The sequence below is a fragment of the Patagioenas fasciata genome, chromosome 5 (assembly GCF_037038585.1).
Source record: "Patagioenas fasciata isolate bPatFas1 chromosome 5, bPatFas1.hap1, whole genome shotgun sequence".
NCBI lineage: Eukaryota > Metazoa > Chordata > Aves > Columbiformes > Columbidae > Patagioenas > Patagioenas fasciata.
The window spans coordinates 30,834,963-30,850,779 of NC_092524.1; the positions used below are offsets into that span (position 1 = coordinate 30,834,963).

The 15,817-nt window shown below is 42.6% G+C and overlaps 1 protein-coding gene across 11 annotated transcripts in view; it reads left to right on the forward strand.

Moving 5' to 3' along the window:
• LOC136101770 (acyl-coenzyme A thioesterase 1-like) overlaps nucleotides 1–15,611 on the forward strand; it is a 68,605-nt gene extending 52,994 nt beyond the window's left edge. For 8 of the 11 annotated variants that reach the window (XM_071809201.1, XM_071809200.1, XM_071809204.1 and 5 more), the window contains 8 exons: nucleotides 18–240; nucleotides 848–965; nucleotides 1,913–2,050; nucleotides 3,222–3,326; nucleotides 3,889–4,074; nucleotides 7,114–7,280; nucleotides 8,159–8,345; nucleotides 11,695–15,611. In XM_071809201.1, the coding sequence (XP_071665302.1) occupies nucleotides 18–240; nucleotides 848–965; nucleotides 1,913–2,050; nucleotides 3,222–3,326; nucleotides 3,889–4,074; nucleotides 7,114–7,280; nucleotides 8,159–8,345; nucleotides 11,695–11,942 (1,372 nt within the window). In that variant the 3' untranslated portion in view covers nucleotides 11,943–15,611. Of the gene's footprint in view, nucleotides 1–17; nucleotides 241–847; nucleotides 966–1,912; nucleotides 2,051–3,221; nucleotides 3,327–3,888; nucleotides 7,281–8,158; nucleotides 8,346–11,694 lie in introns of those variants that run through there. The other 3 variants (XR_011739336.1, XM_071809208.1, XM_071809209.1) reach the window with 3 other exon arrangements.
• The last annotated feature ends 206 nt before the right edge of the window (nucleotides 15,612–15,817 follow it).

Consider the following 15,817-nt stretch of genomic DNA (forward strand, 5'->3'; position numbering starts at 1 on the left):
ACATTTCTGTTCTTTAGGACCCTAGCAGACCTGTACGAACATGCTGACTGGTCACAGAAGTCTCTGGAGGGGCCACTTCAGGCAGTAAAAGAACAAGTGACAAAAAGCAAGCTCAACCTTATGTCTATAGAGCATCTGAAGTATTATCACAAAGAAGTCATTGAAAGGAAAAAAGCAGGACATGTGTCATCTTTTACAACCCTGTGGTCACTTGTCCAGGAAATGTTCTTACATGAACGGGTATGTACGTGGTCCTGCCACGCATTTGGGAAACATCCACTCATTTTCTTCGGAGCTTTACTCTTTGAGGGCATGAAGTAATGTGTGGAACAAATCCAAAGTGACTGAGGGATCCCAGTGTGGTTTATAAACAATGACAAAGGATCGTGTAGCCAGGATTTTCCAAGGTAGCTAATGGTCGAAGGTGCCTCTGTACTAGAGTGCCCAACAGCTAGCAACTTCAGTAGGCAAACTTTCAGAAAGAACTGAGCAATTCCCCCTGAAAAGTCAGGTCTTTTAAAGCCAGTTTCCAGTTGGGCACTTCAGAGCTAGCGTAATCTGTCCTCGTGTAAACATTAGTCTCAGTCTTAGTAAAGATCTTTGGCATATAGGCAGTCAAGGCCATTAGATATTAATGAACAAGTTACTAGGTATCAAAAAGAAAAACAGGAAGGAAAGTGCAGGAACATGAAAGAAGATGTCTCATAAAAATGTGACTCACAGTTTCCTCTGGGTTGTAAAACATATGTTACCTATCCGTACTCAGGTAGATTTTGTCAGTGGTTTTGCCCTATGCTTTTCCAGAGGTTTACTGTGATTTTTTTTTTTTTTTAATCTCTTTGGTTAGCCAAGAAAGTACAAACTCACAGATCAGCGCAAGGCATTGGAGCATGGACAAAACCCATTGCCTTTCTATGCAGTCCTCAATGTGAAAGAGGAGAAGTTTGGTACTTTCAAATTTAGAGGTAAGTATTCCTAGAGTTTCTTCTAACTCTAAGTAGGCTCTAAAGAGAATTTGGAGGAAGGGTGTGTGTGTGGAGAATAGAAGGGGAATACATCTGTTGCTTGCCCTGACTCTGTATTCATCTTTTAATAAAATGTTTGTCTTTTTTGCGAACTGCTGGGTGTTTATTAGAAAGAGCAGAACTGCTGGATAACATCCTCAGGCATGAACAGGTCATTTCTGAAGATCTGGGCTGAAGTTCTAGTTTTGCCACAGACACTGTGAGTGTGGGCAAATCATGTAATCTTTTTCTGCCTCAGTTCCACACCTATAAAATGGCTTTGATGCTTCCTTAGTTTGTAGAGGTGCCATGAAATTTAATTGTCACTGCCTTGAATACTTGAATACGGATGAGGGTATGAAAATGGAGGGGAATATGATTGCTATGATGGGTGTGATATGGCAGTCTTTAAGTGGACACAGGCTACATTCAGCAAAAAAGTAATAAAATTAACAGCTACTGGAAAGAAAAAACAGTTAGTACTTACATTTGGTTAGTTTTATGGTTCTACTGCAATACTATCCAGGACAGCCTGAGTCTGGAAACTGCATGCCCATACCCACACTGTGATGCTTTCCAGTTTGGAGCTGATGTGTCTTCAGGCTGCTTTGTTATATTTCATGCCTGTCATTCCTTGTAGGCTGCATCACACTTGCATGTTGTACATTTGATACCCTTGATTTAGAGATGCAAGTGGATCCCAGAAAGGCTACTTCCTTTTATATGCAAATCATCCCTCAGTTTGTGTGGAACTGGGCAGTGTAGTTTGCAATACAAAGCTATTGATAGTACAGAGCTGCTGAGACAAGCAAGGTCCATGGAGCTTGTAGATAGTTTTATCCACAGGGGAAGGTTTTGTCTTCTTAATTTTATTACAGTAAGCATGCTATGTTTCAATTCTGTTGTAGAGTGGGCAGAGTTCTCTCCTTACGAGGTGGCCATACCAAAATATGGAGCCTCCATTCGTTCGGAATATTTTGACAGTGAGTTCTTCATGGGAAGGCGAGTGAAGAAGCTTCCAGAATCTCGAATCTGCTATCTGGAAGGTGACTTAGCAGTCCAATAGTTAATCATAATATGCTAGAAAGCATAGTACTAGATAGCCACAGGTTTGTGTAAAACATTCTTTGCCAGCTGGTCTGCTCTAGGTCTTGATTCAATGGGCTTTCTAACCCTTTTGTACACTTCTGCTCTTTGTAAAGCTTCTTTCCTCCTGTCCTCCCTTTTAACCTGGGCAGATTGGAGGAAGATGCAGAGCGGTTCCCCTTCCCGCTTTTTGAACTGAACAAGCAGGTGAAGGAGGCAAGTTGAGGAAATAATAAGCCATTCTTCCCTGAAGAATCATCAAATCTTCAACTTGATCAGCTATACCTGTAGACAAAACACTGCTAGGGTGGTATTGGAAGGAGCTGAAAATGAAATATAACTCATCTAGAACAACCCACAAAGGTGAGGTGGGTTGAGAATGATGTCACTAATCTTCCCTGGCCATAAGGATGAAGAAAGCTCTTTTAATCTCCGACAATTGTTTTGACTGGCTGTTCTTCCTCTAAAGGTAAAGAAAAGGGGAAAAGCAGCTAGTCAGGAGAATCTATCTGCCCCAGGCAGATTTTAAATCTTTGTCAGAATTTTAGCTTTTGATACCAAAACCAATTTCCCAGGGGAGATAAAAAAATCGTATTTCTCTCACTATGAAGTTTGCTAGAGATGGAATTTGTTCCTCATGTGAGTACCTGGCATGGAGCTTAATGACAAAGGATAGTTCTTTATTTTCCAAAACCAGACTCACATATGGAGCCAATTCTGCTTTGACCCTGGATCAGTTGAACTCTGCAGAAACAAAACATGCCTAAAAGGAAAAAATGGGTTTCATATCAATTTAAAGAATAAATCACTTTAAAGAAGGGCCTTATGCTTATATGGCTTCACCATGCTTTCAAAGCCTGCTTTCTTTCACAAGTGCACAGTAAACACTCTAAAACATTGTTTGGATGACTTGATACATCTTATTACACTGCACTATACAGTGAATGGTCTGTGTGTAGTTATTTCTTGAGAAAGAGCGCTAAAGTGCTGACACCATTATGTCTGAACTCTGTGAGACCTACTGCTTCAGCTGTGTCATGACAGGGTCATTTCACATGGGCCAATAATATGTAGCATGGATGCTTGTAATAGGGGTTGGCATGTGATGGTCCCATGTGGTTTGACTTGCAGGTCTTTGGACAAACATCTTTACTAGGAATTTGCTGGATGGCTTGTACTGGTCCTCAAATTCAAATGAATTCTGGGAACGATGGGCCAAAGATATGGTAGATATAGGTAAGAGTTTCCAAATCAGTATTTGGTTTTGACCATACAGTGCTTCCTATTTAGGAGAGGATTATGAAAGATACATTATTGCTACTATTTGTGAATAATCTCTCATATGTTTTCCCTAAATTGCTGCATGTTGTGTTGCCACACTGTGGATCTTCCAGCATGATTTTGCTTGTATCAGAATGATTGTTATCTGATGTTTTAATCTTATTTTATTCTATTTATTACAAATGTTTTTCATTTAAAATTTGCTTATGGTCTGTTAAATGACTCCTCCCATGACTGCAAATGAGGGTGGCTTTTACTAGTAGGCAAAGTACAAAGCCAGTGTGTCATTTGAAAGAGTAAAATAAAAAAAAAAAAAAGCTGTGCTTGCTTTAAAGAAAAGCAAATATTTCCCTATTTAAATAGGATTGGCCACGTGCATATGTTTTCAAGCAGACTGCAAGAAACAGGGAGGGGACGGACCCACCCACATGAAGACAGCAAGGGCAACTACCCAGTAAAGGTGCCCAGCAGAACAGATTGCTGATGTTTTTTCTCACAATTCCTCTCTCTATTTCAGAAAAATCTTCACCCGAGGATGACATCACTTGCATTGAGCCTCCATCTTGCTTGTCAGGGAAGTTGTTTGAAATGTTTCAGGACATTATGACCAAGCGTCCACTACTGGGACAGTCTCATAACTTCCTGAGAGGCTTAGAGTTTCATAAGGATTATATCCATCAGAAAAAATTTATTGAATGGAAAGGTAACTGCAACAAAGAGTTAGCTGCAGTGTGCAGGTAACATCTCAGATTTTTTTTTTTTTTTTTATTTTTAGACTTTGGAAATCTCACATTTAGAGATATTTTCTCAGGGTTTGGAAATCTGCTGAGATGGAACTGTATTCATGGTGTCTGTGTCTTGAGGGTAACAGGTCAAAATGATCTAGTCCATGGGCCACTCTTTCACCACCTGAAGAGAGCTGTAATTTGTGTCAAAGCATGCTCTTCTACAGGAAGCTTGTCACTCCGCATAGGTACAGTAGTCAAAAGATTCAGAAAGGGTAGAATCTTTTGAGGTTAAGAAACAAAGGTAACACCGGAAACATAAAATAGCAGGTTATTATGTAGATCAGATGAAGGAAAGGACTGGCTGCAAGCATGTGGTTGTGTGGTATTCCTGCCTGATGATTTATCCATCCAGAAACCTCTCTTTAACCCTTCAGAAACAGAAATACAAAGATCCCAAACCAGAAAGTTAAAGCCACATAGGTTTAGACTGTACATATTAAACAAACAGAATGGGTAGACTTGATGTATAAGATGAACAGCAAAGTAAACAGTCACAATAGTTTTATGTAAAAGCTATGAAACAATCTGCAAAATGATAGCAAGGTGATGGAGATGAGGTTTTGTGCGTCACAAACCTTCCTGTAATCCCAGCATCCTCATTTATCATCATCATGAGCAGGTAGCAGTGTGGGAGGACCCCACATTATTAAGGTTAATCTGACTTCAGCAAGAAAACACGTGTTCTCTGCCTCCTCTGAGTCCTTCTCTTTGGCAGCTTGTGTTTTCTCTCCCCTGTTTGTACAAGTTACAACACTTTTTGTCCTCAGCTGCTATTGCTACGTTGTTTGCTGACAATGGCAAGAGATGGTGGAGCTTTTTTTTTGTGGATTAAGGCAGACACGTGATACGTGATTTTAAAATGTTCAGTAAGCAAAACATTTGTGTCCTAGAAGAGTTTGCTCTAAGAAAACGAAAGGAGAAAACAAGTAGCATAAGAAGGGTGGGTGAGAGAAGGAGCAAGCAAGTATCTGAAGAAGGTGGATGAAGGAAACATTGTCAGTCAGTAATGTTAAAAAAAAGAATTTTCCTTACATTTGCTGACTAGCAATTTTGTAAAGGCAAATGGGTGGAAGTGGATTTCAAGAATGATTTGGAGGAGAAGAGCATAGGGACACTAAAGACTACCTCAGGGTAGACATTCTACAAATAAAGTAAAAAAACTGGAAAGCATGTAGTCTGGAGTGGGAAAAGGGAAACTGGAAGTGTGTAGTGGGAAAAATTAGCAGATTTTGCATCTTCTTTTGGATACCTGCATAAGACCAAACTAAAAACAGGTATGGATCCATCTCCAGGAACAAGAGTTAGATGCCAGCTCTGTGAGCAGAAAAGATACTGTCATGGTAGGTGAAGTCTCCCAATACAGCTGTGTTTTCAAGGCTTCCCTGCACCTCAGGTTATCTGAAACATTAAAACAAGGCTTTAAAAGCCAGGTGAAAAACCTAGTTTTCATGGTGAAAAGTTTGAGAACTCATAGCCTGTAATTATTGTAATGCATTTACAGTAGTGTTCATGCTTTTAAAGGAACTCCTGAGACAGGACTTCCTAAAGTCCCTTTTTGGGTGTGGGATGGAAGAAGAAACTCTTCCAGGGAAATACCTATTGCTAGTTCACATATCCAGCCATGAATAAATGCTGCACAGCTCCATCTCCTTGATAAGAAAATGGGGTTAATGGAATTTCAACTAAAAATATTAACCAAGCCAAATAAAACTAAAAAGTGCACTCTGTTTCTCTGTGAGGGACTGCAGGCAAATGTCTCTCATTACAGCAGGATCTATGAATTCCCAGCAGCCATGAATACTAAAATAAGCAAATAATTTTGTGAAGACTTGACAGTGAGGGAATGGAAAAAATATGAGTTATTACTTCAAGCTGCTGTCAAACATTCCAGGCTATGGAACAAGCTGGAGTTATTCTGCACAGTTTAAATCAACACTACAGGATAAGGCCAAGGAGGCAGAAAAAAAAAAAAAAAAGGAATGCTGGACTTTACCTGCAGTATTTCTGTGATAAACAATTTCTTAAAATACATAAGCACAAATGATTTAAGGCTCAAGGGGTCTGCTCTGGGCTTTGCTACCTCATTTGTGAACTTGAGGAACTCTCTTAAACCGCTATTTTGATATTTAAAACAATGGTAAACTATTTCTTATTCCATCGAACTAGAAATGGTACCAGGGGAGCAATGGTGGACTTGCTGTCTACAGGGCAGGCTGGTGGGGTTGCTGGCAGAGAAATGAGCCTAGGCATGAGAAACTGGCTTTAGATCTCAACTTCTCAGTTAGTATAACCCACTTTTGGCTCCTTTTGGCATTCATGTAAGGTATAATTAATTCAAGCAATACTTTGAGGTACTGTGTGTATGACATGGTATTCCTTTTGCAGTATGGCTAAGATAATTTATATGAGAGATCACAGAAAGGAGGTTGAAGGCAGATTTTTCATCCTAGGAGAGGAGTCTTATCCTGAAAATGCAAAAGCAAAAAAAGAGCAATGCAGAAGTGCATTGATGTGCTGAGTGCATTTGTGTGCATTGATGTGCATTGAGTGCATTTATTAGATTTGTTGCTACACTGTGAAATTGTTTTTGTTGTTTGCATTTTTCCCAGTTCTTAGGGGAATAAAAAAATCAGCTAAAGTCTGCATTCTGTGAAAAGTCACTCCCCAGAGCAGCTGTGAGGCCAGTGGAGTCTGCGTCTCACGTGTCCTCTGCCTGGTTGCCTCACAGCCTGCCTTTGTGGTGTGCCTGGGGCATGTGCTAACAGGCCAGATGTGCCCACATGTGCAGTTTGGAGGGCGTGCTCCTGGGGCCACGTTTGTGGGCTCGCACTATGGAGGGAGGTGAGCCTGGTCTCGAGGGCAACCAAGGGGCTGCCCTTAGTATGTAGTACAGACATAATTACTGACTTCTTTCCTACCAGTGCACCACTAACTATATTTAAAATGTTTTTCAGACACTGTGCTGGACTCTTTCCCTAACAATCTGACACCGCTGCAGAAATATCTTTGCCTGATAGATGTTGGCTATTTCATCAACAGCAGTGGTGCGGCACTTTTCAAGCCAGAGAGGAATGTAGATGTCATTATCTCACTTGATTATGGTTTGGGGAATGTGTTCAAGGTGAGATAAACATGCTTTACTCCTTACAGCCTCGGTAAAATTCCTCTTGTGAAACTGTGAGGTTTAATAGCCAAATTCATATCTGATGCTCAAATTTCACAATGACCAGTTGCTCCAAAAATTACTGATTGGTAAAGGCATGGAAGTGATCCTCATACTATGAAGGTTAGCTTGTGAGGTAAGTAATGGAGTTTGTTGGTGTTCTGAAAGAGAGGACTGGGGGCTGATCACTGTAGGTTGTCTTGTAGGTACCATGCTTATATAATTTTAATCACATATTTCAAGGCTCCTGCAGGTCCTTCTGGGTGGTCAGGAAAATTCCCCCTTCCCTTTATTTGTGTTTTGTGATGAGGAGGGATGGGCACTGACCAACTGGACAGACTATGGAGATGGTTGTGTCAGTAAAACTTCCAAGTAGGCAGCTGTCCAGGTCTCAATCAAGAGCAAGCTAGTCACTGTATCTTGGAGGAGGAAAGACAATTCCCTCAAGACTAGAACTACAGAAACTGTTAGGGTGTTTTCTCGGTAATGCAGTGCAGCATACACTTCCTGGGATCCTAAGGGATCGCAGTTAACAATTGGTTGCTGGAGACATGAACTTGATCACTCCTGCTCTGTACTCAGGACAAATTCTAAGTGTGGCTTTTCGTCATTCTCTCTCACTGTAAAAAACATTATAGGGAGATAAGAAGCATCTTCTGACTTGCAGTGAGTTGTGGCACAAAGTAGGGTTACTCTGTGGATACTTCAGACTGCATGTTCATTGCAGAGTAATTTTAGGGACTGAATTAAGTTGCCACAGTATTTCTATGATACCTCACTAAACCTGAGTCTTTTCTTAGTGTTGGATTTAAGGCAATGACATTCTGTGTCCACAGCAACTAGAGATGACATACAAATACTGCAAGATACAAAAAATCCCATTCCCCAAAGTGGAGATAAGTAAAGAAGAAGAGAAGAACCCAAAGGAATGTTACGTGTTTTCAGATGCAGAGGACCCCAGAGCACCCATAATAATCCATTTCCCCCTGGTGAATGACACCTTTAAGGAATTCAAGGAGCCTGGTAAGTTCAGTTGATGAAACTATATTTTTTAGTTGAGTTCAAGCCACTTGTTTTTCCACAGCACGGATCTTAATTGTCCTTTGTAGCAACAATATTAACTGAGGGCACAGTTTTTGCGTGTGTGGGACCATCCTGTCTCCTACTCAGCATGGTCATACACTTATATTTGCCTCTTCCATTGGGCTATGAATGAGGATGCCCAGCCATCCATCAGACCAATTTAAGTTACCACATTCAGCTCAAAGCACATGAGTTTCCACCATGGCAGAGAAGAAGAAGGTGTTAACTCTTTTCCTGTTAACCAAGTCATGTTAACCTTCTTACCAAAACTGGGATTATGTTCCCCACATACAAAGTGAAACTGTATCTCTCATCCAGGAAGCCATGATGTGACAGAGGTAGCTGAGGCAGGACCATGTCTCTGCTGATTAGCCTCTACAGACTGCTCAAGAGACAGGTTAGCAAACCACAGCAAACTCAGTGAGGTTGAGTAGGCCACAGAGCTGAACAAGGCTTTACGCCACAACTCACACTGCAAGGCACACTGGAGAAGGCAACACTTGCAATGGTAAGATGGTGGGGAAAAGATAGCACCAGAATTCCTCCTCAATCTAGAAGAGACCGAGAACATCTGCCAGTTGCTTCTTCCCTCACCCTCACCCTGTTAATGAGCAGTAAGCAAGTAGGCTGGACACTGGTTGCTTCTCCCATACTCTCATGCCTTTGTGCCAACCACCAGCTAGGTAGAGAGAATTAGCAAGTCTCTCCAGCAACAATAAGAAAGATGTTTGTGGCCCAGGAGTCAGACCAGAAGGAACAGGCACATGGCTGCTAACAGCTGGGTCAAGTAATTCTGTTGTGAACCTGTTCAGAAAAATAAAAAGCAGGAGGTGGACAGGATGCAATGTTTAGTTAGCATACGTGTAAGAAGCATAAAAGTTACTGATGGTCCTACCTTGGCCTGGCCATTATATGGTATTGGTAGAAGCAATCTGGGAGAAGAAGGTTACTTCCTTTAATAAAAGACAGTGAATCAGAAAGAGCTGCCAGAAAAGCTGTTAATCTGTGGCGTACACAAGGGAAAGCCTGTATTACTCACAGGGAAGGGCTCTGTCCTGTATTTGCTAGAGAGCTTTGCACACAAGCTGGGCAGCCCTGTGCACATGATTAACAGACAGCAAGACCCACATTTTCCCAGGTGACATAGCTCATATCCTTCCACCCTTTCTCCAGGGAATTCAACAGCAGACATGGCTTTGCTATGGGGACATATGGAGCTGGGTTGGCTCTGCATGGAGCCCCAGCAGGCACTGGGCTTTGCCCTCAGGTGCTGTCTTTGAATGCAGGCATGAAACAGCAAAGGCTGAGTTAGAACAAGAGAGTCTCAGTATAGGCTAGGTCTTCCCAACATCTTGTGGGATATGCTGCAAAAATTCAGATGGGCAGTGTCTTGTTGGTTTCTCTGCTGTCTCAGTTCTTAACCTCAGCTCTTCCTCTGTGCTGGAGCTCTTACAAAAATGAACCCTGAAGTATCTCACACACAACCTTTTTAGTTGTCAGGCCATGGGGAACTTCTGCTCTCCCTTGCTACTGCTCAGCACAGCAGACAAAGTGTTCTTCCAGCTTTGCCCAAAATTATATTGTGGTTCTGAGGCCACAGAAAAATGGATGTCTCTAAGGGAACATTTGGGGAGGATTATGAACAACAGCAAAACAGGTTAAGTAAAGCTCCTTTTCCACTATGGTGTTCACCATACTCAGAGAACATGTGGTGTAAGAGATATACCAACAAAATCACATTTAGAAACTCTAGAGATGAAGAGAGGAGGTGCCAAGGAGAGGCAGCTGGGTTTGTTACCTGGCAACTAGGGATGGTCCAAACGGCAATGCACAGTGAGAGAAAGCCACTGAGCCATTGGACAGGTAAAACAGGTGGGTGCTTTACAAGTCTCTCTGAATGAAAGATGGATGAGATTATGCCCAGCAAAGCAGCTGCTGCAGTTTCTCAGTGCTCCAGGCCCAAATTGGTGAGCTATGACACTCACCTGCACATTTCTGAGCAGCTGATCATTCATCAGTCAAGCTGACAACCAGCAACTGTTGTGGGTGGCTGGGAGAAGAAGGTGCTTGGCAACATGCTTGCACGGATTTCAAGTTTAACAGTGGAGCTTTTCATTTCTAGATGACTGAGAGACACCTTGTGGAATGTGGCTATTTATTTTTTCCTGCTTTTAACTATTTATCTTCCAGAAAAGAGAGAATCAGCTTGGGAAGTGCCCCTTTACAATACAACTATAGATTGTGCTTTTGTGTACCTGAGACAGATGCAGCTGTATCTGGATGTGGATAGCACAGATAACTTGGCGCTCTGAATATTGGGAGGCATAATGAAGCAAAACTTGGATGTTTTTAATACAGCCACTTCTAGTGACAGCCTCTGCCCAGCCCCTTGAACTCATCATGCTGCCCCGAAACCACTACATTAGACTAAATCCTGCTATGTCTCAAGCAAAATTCATGTGTAATTTTCATGCAGTTCTGGTAGACATCACAGAGAATATCTCAGCAGTCTGTTTGTAGCCCCCCTGACAATCATTTCACAATACATCTGTGGTTTGGACATATTTGGTTCAGACTGCAAGAAGATGGGCAAAAAAGACAGAAAAAAAAAAGTGTAACTCAGAACATTTGTGGAAGAATGAATATGAGGCTGCAGAAGTCCCTGATGGAGGGAATTAGGGTGTCCTACTTTTCGACAAAAAGATTGACCGAACAGGGAGGATGGATGTCGGTAAAACCAAGAGGTTGGGTTAATCCAAGGCTGATAAGTGAAGCTGAAGGATGAGAGGCTGATGTGGGGTGCTCTGTGTTCTCTGCACCTCCATGCTGTGCAACAGGCAATCCTGCCTGGTTAGCGTCATGCAGCCTCCTTGTGCGCACCAGGTTGTCCATTCACTCCAGCTGGCAGATACGCTCTTGTCACGGCTAACTGAGTTCTGATCATGGATTTTGGAAGGTGTTCCAAGTGTGTGGCACATCTGAGAGTGAGACTTACAGGGTTTAAGAAAGGATGAGGCCCCAGGGGCCAGGTATGACTGTCTGCAGGGGCAGGATGGGGGGAAGGTTGTGATTCCTGCCAGCTCTGCTGAGAGATTTCCAGATCTGAGCTTTAGCAGGAGAGGAAGGCTGAGCAGGAATGGCCCTTTCACGCTGGGGGTGGGGAGGGTGCAGTCTGTCCTGGAGGCTGGTTTTAGCAGTGAGTTCTGCCAAATAGATCCATCCCCTCCACCACCATGTATTTTGTGCTCCAGACTCGGCTCACTGTGGTGGCTTTTGTCTTTCTCTGCAGGAGTAAAGCGCTCTGTTTCAGAGACAGAAGAAGGCAAAGTAAATCTGGAGAACAACTGCTCGCCCTATTACCTCACTAGGCTAATCTACTCCTCTGAAAATTTTGACAAACTCGTGAATCTGAGCAAATACAACATCCTCAATAACAAAGACCTGCTCCTCCAGGCAATCCGGAGTGCTGTTGAACGGAGGAGGAGAAGTGGCAGGACTGCGAATCTCCCCAGCTACTCTCGAGCTGGGTACCGCTGAGCCGGGTTTTTGCACTGTTCCCCACTGAAGGCTGCGACAGTCACATTACAACACATCACAGTCACATTACAACACATAAAAGTCTTCGTTATTTACAGAAAACTGAGGAAACCTGTACATTTCTCATCTTGCCTTGTTCAAGTTCCCAGCTTTCAAAAGGGTTTATTTAATCTCCTCCCCCAAGTTTTCAGACCACTGTGGTCTTACTTTTTAAGAAATTAGGGTCCTGGTTAGCAGAGACCTTCCAGGACCTCCCTGATGCTATAGAATATGGTGATGGTGATGGTGATAGTTTTTTGTATGTGCCTATCCCCTCAAACTTGAGCCCATTGTTGGTGTCTTTTCAATGCTTTGTTACAAACCAAGTCCTGGCCATTTGCATTCAGTCATGTCCAGATTTTCAGGTAGACTGAGCAACTAGAATTTGCACTGAATTGGTGGGCTCCACTTTAAAGTCAGGCCAAAGAGTAATATATATCTGTGAACAACAGCCAAACTGCAATGTGGACAATCACATTCTGTCTGGCCAGTTCCCCTTGCTGATTTATAAATTATTAATTTTTTCCATTCCTCTGCAAGAGTTTGGCACAGAAACGCTGCTCTGGGCTGCCACGAGGGGGGCAGTTACATTTCAAGGAGAGAGGACATCAGCTGCAGAGACTGAGTTTGGTTCTTTAAAGCGTCTGGAGGAAAATATTCTGCATAAGGCATGAGTGATTATATTGATATATAAGTGTAGTGCCTTTATACACTAAAATGTCAAGAGCTCGAAACAAGCTTTTCATACCAGAAACTCAGGAGGAATAATTACCATAGACTCAAATACATTTAATTTAATGATAATGACTGAGACATAAACTGGTGCTCCTTATACATGTAAACTGAATGTAGGATAACACAACTCACTGAGTGTATAACCATTGTATTTTCACACCCTGAAGGTTTTTGCCCTTCACAGTCTTCTATCCATAACATCATAGGCAAGGTATTTTTAATAAGTGCTATACTAAAATAGAGCACAAATAAAAAGAGTAAATTCTTTATCACACCTCCTTGCTGGAGGAGAAAAATTGGAAAAATGACGCCTGGTTTGCATTTGCTTTGGAATGCAGTGAGAGACTTTGCCTTGAACTAGGAGCTTGGAACATCTTTATAGCGCTCCGCTATATTATTATAAAAAGATGGTAGGTAAGGATGCTGGGCAATACAAAACAGAGCTCCACAGAAGTCAGGGAAGTTTCCAGATGTCCTAGTGCTGAAGGATTTGGACCTGCTTCTGGTTTATTTAATCCAAACATAGCATATTCTTTGAGACCTCCAAGGAAAATCTTATCCATTTCCTGTCTGTTGGAAATTTACTTGATATCTAGAATTAATTTTACTTGAAATCCAAAATTAGACAAAGAAAGAGAAACAGGGGTCTGCCTTTTTGGTGTACACAGACAGTATTCAAGCTCAAAGGGTTTTTTTACAAAAGACTTCATTGCCTGAACCCTGCATCTACTAAATGCTGCTTGTGCTGCAAGCAAAGGGAATGGATAAGCCTCAGCAATAGTCCTTGTACAAGGCTTGTTTACGGAGCTAGGGAATACCATGCAAAACCCGAGGAACCTGAACAGCTGGAAAGCAACTGTACAACCGAATTCAGACCATGAGAAGACAAGAACTAATCGGATACTGGCTGCAGGAAAAAATAAAGAGCCATGGTGAGCTGAAAGGTGAGGTGGCAGCAGGAGGCTGCCTCAGAAGAGTCCGACCAGCAGGATCTGTTGCCCTCGCACAGGAGAGCAGCACGTCCTGGCACAGCGTGCCGTGGTCCAGGAATGTGCACACAGAGTACATGCGGCTCTGTGCACGCACATGCACAGGGTGTGCAGTGTTGTCAGGCTCCTCTTGCTGATCCTGCAAATAAGCCCTTCTAGGATGACTTGGAAGAGGCTGTGTGCTCCCATGTCCCATGGCCTGGTGCACCTTGATTCACCCGTGCTCTGGTGCTTGGCCCTTCAGCTAGTCGGTGTTTGATCTGTAACCCTCAGGAAGTTTGGCAGCATGTGCGGGGCAGTGAGGCATCTCAGACATGCTGAGAAAACTTGGTCTCTCTAAATGCTCTACAGACTGATAACTGGGGTTTTCGGTGCATTCTTAGTGCTGCTGACGCAAGCAGAAATACCCACTAAAATGTGAAAGAGACAGAAAAGACACAGGGTTTTCAGATAACCCACAGTCAGTAGAGAATGACTTTTCTGAGGGACTGCTAAACCCTGTTATAGAGTGAGGAATGTAGCAGTGGGTAGGGAAGGAGGTGGGAAGCTGGTGTCACTCACCCTTTGCCAGGAGAACTGTCACCCAAGGTTGTGCCAACACTTAAAGAGTAGGGCCAGGGGCTGCTGCTTAACCTTGCAGCCAAGAGGCACACGCAAGTGTGTGCCCCTCGATCTCCTGGGGTTCCCATGTGGTACCCCTGTAGCCTTAAAACATAACAGTTTTAAAAATACGTTTGCATTTCAGAGCCCCAGATTACGTGTGGGCTGTATCATTGCCCAGAGCGTTGGGTTTTGATTTTCTTAGTTTTGTTGTTTTTGTTTGTTGGTTGTGGTTGTGTTTTTTTTTTTTTCTTTTTTAATGTTGATTTTTTTTGTTTGGTTGGTTTTTATTTGTTTTTTGCTTTGTTTGCTTTTTTTTGGGGGGGGAGGTGTGTGTTTTGTTTTGTTTTGCCCTACCCCCTTTTTTCCTTTATTTTTTCTTTTTTCTTTTTTCCTTTTTTCTTTTTTCCTTTTTTTTTTCCTTTTTTTCTTTTTCTTTTTCTTTTCCTTTTTTTTCATTTTTCCCTTTTTTACTTTTTGTAGCATGACATTAAGGCAGTATGATGTTGCTGACCTGACAGTGTGGCAGGAGGACCTGGAGGGCATTTGTGAGGGCAAAGGCTGCTGGAGGACTCCACAGGGTGGAGGGACCTGCACCTGGCACAGTCTTATCTGTGCAGCTTGTTGGGAAGCGGCGGCTGGCACAGGCTGATCCCAAAGCACACCTGGGCCCTGGTTCAGCACGTGCTCATTTGCACAGCCCAAACCCCACAAAACTGTAGAGCACAAATGCAGTGACATACTGCACCATCAGTGACCTGTGCTCAGGTCTGCTCCTTGACACCGGTTTCCTTTAGGATGTAAATGAAGCCTAAGGGAATGCACCACTGAAGTGTTCTCTGTTTGTTCCCTGAAGGTCGTATGTTTGTTCCTTGTCCCTAGTCGTGCCTGGCCATGTGCTACATGCTGTCAAATTGCTGTTGGAGCAGAGTGCGTGAAAACTAAAGCAAGTGCTGCAAGGAGAAAGCTCTCTGCTCCTCACCAGAAAAAAAAACGTGTGAAAACGCACATGGCGTGCTAATGAAATGGGCCTTGCTCTTCTGGCATTATGTTTGCTTAAGCACTGAAGATGAATGCATGCGTGCAAAAGCCTCATCCAAAATGTACCCCAGATCACTGCTCTCAGATGAACATCTTACTGGAAACCCCCTACAAATACAGAGCTTGCTATCTGCTGCCAAACACCAAGGAAACAAAGTTTGTTTTTACAACTGTTAGCTACTCTTTATAGAAATTGCTTGCTTGTGTCTTTTAGCTGTTTAATAATATATTAATTAAAAATAAAATATTGCAAAGGAACACCAGACCTATGAAAATCTTTATGTGCTTAAACAGAAGACTACATTTTTCCCAGCTGTGTTAGCACTAATTATGTTAGATGCCTGCTGAAGATTTTGTAGGGCATGGATTGGTTTCAAGATCAGGTGGAAAAATCAGAGACAAGATGTTCTGGTTTACAGAGGTGTTGTGAGCCTGGAAAAAAGTGGAACAAAATCAATCCCCTGGGGTAAA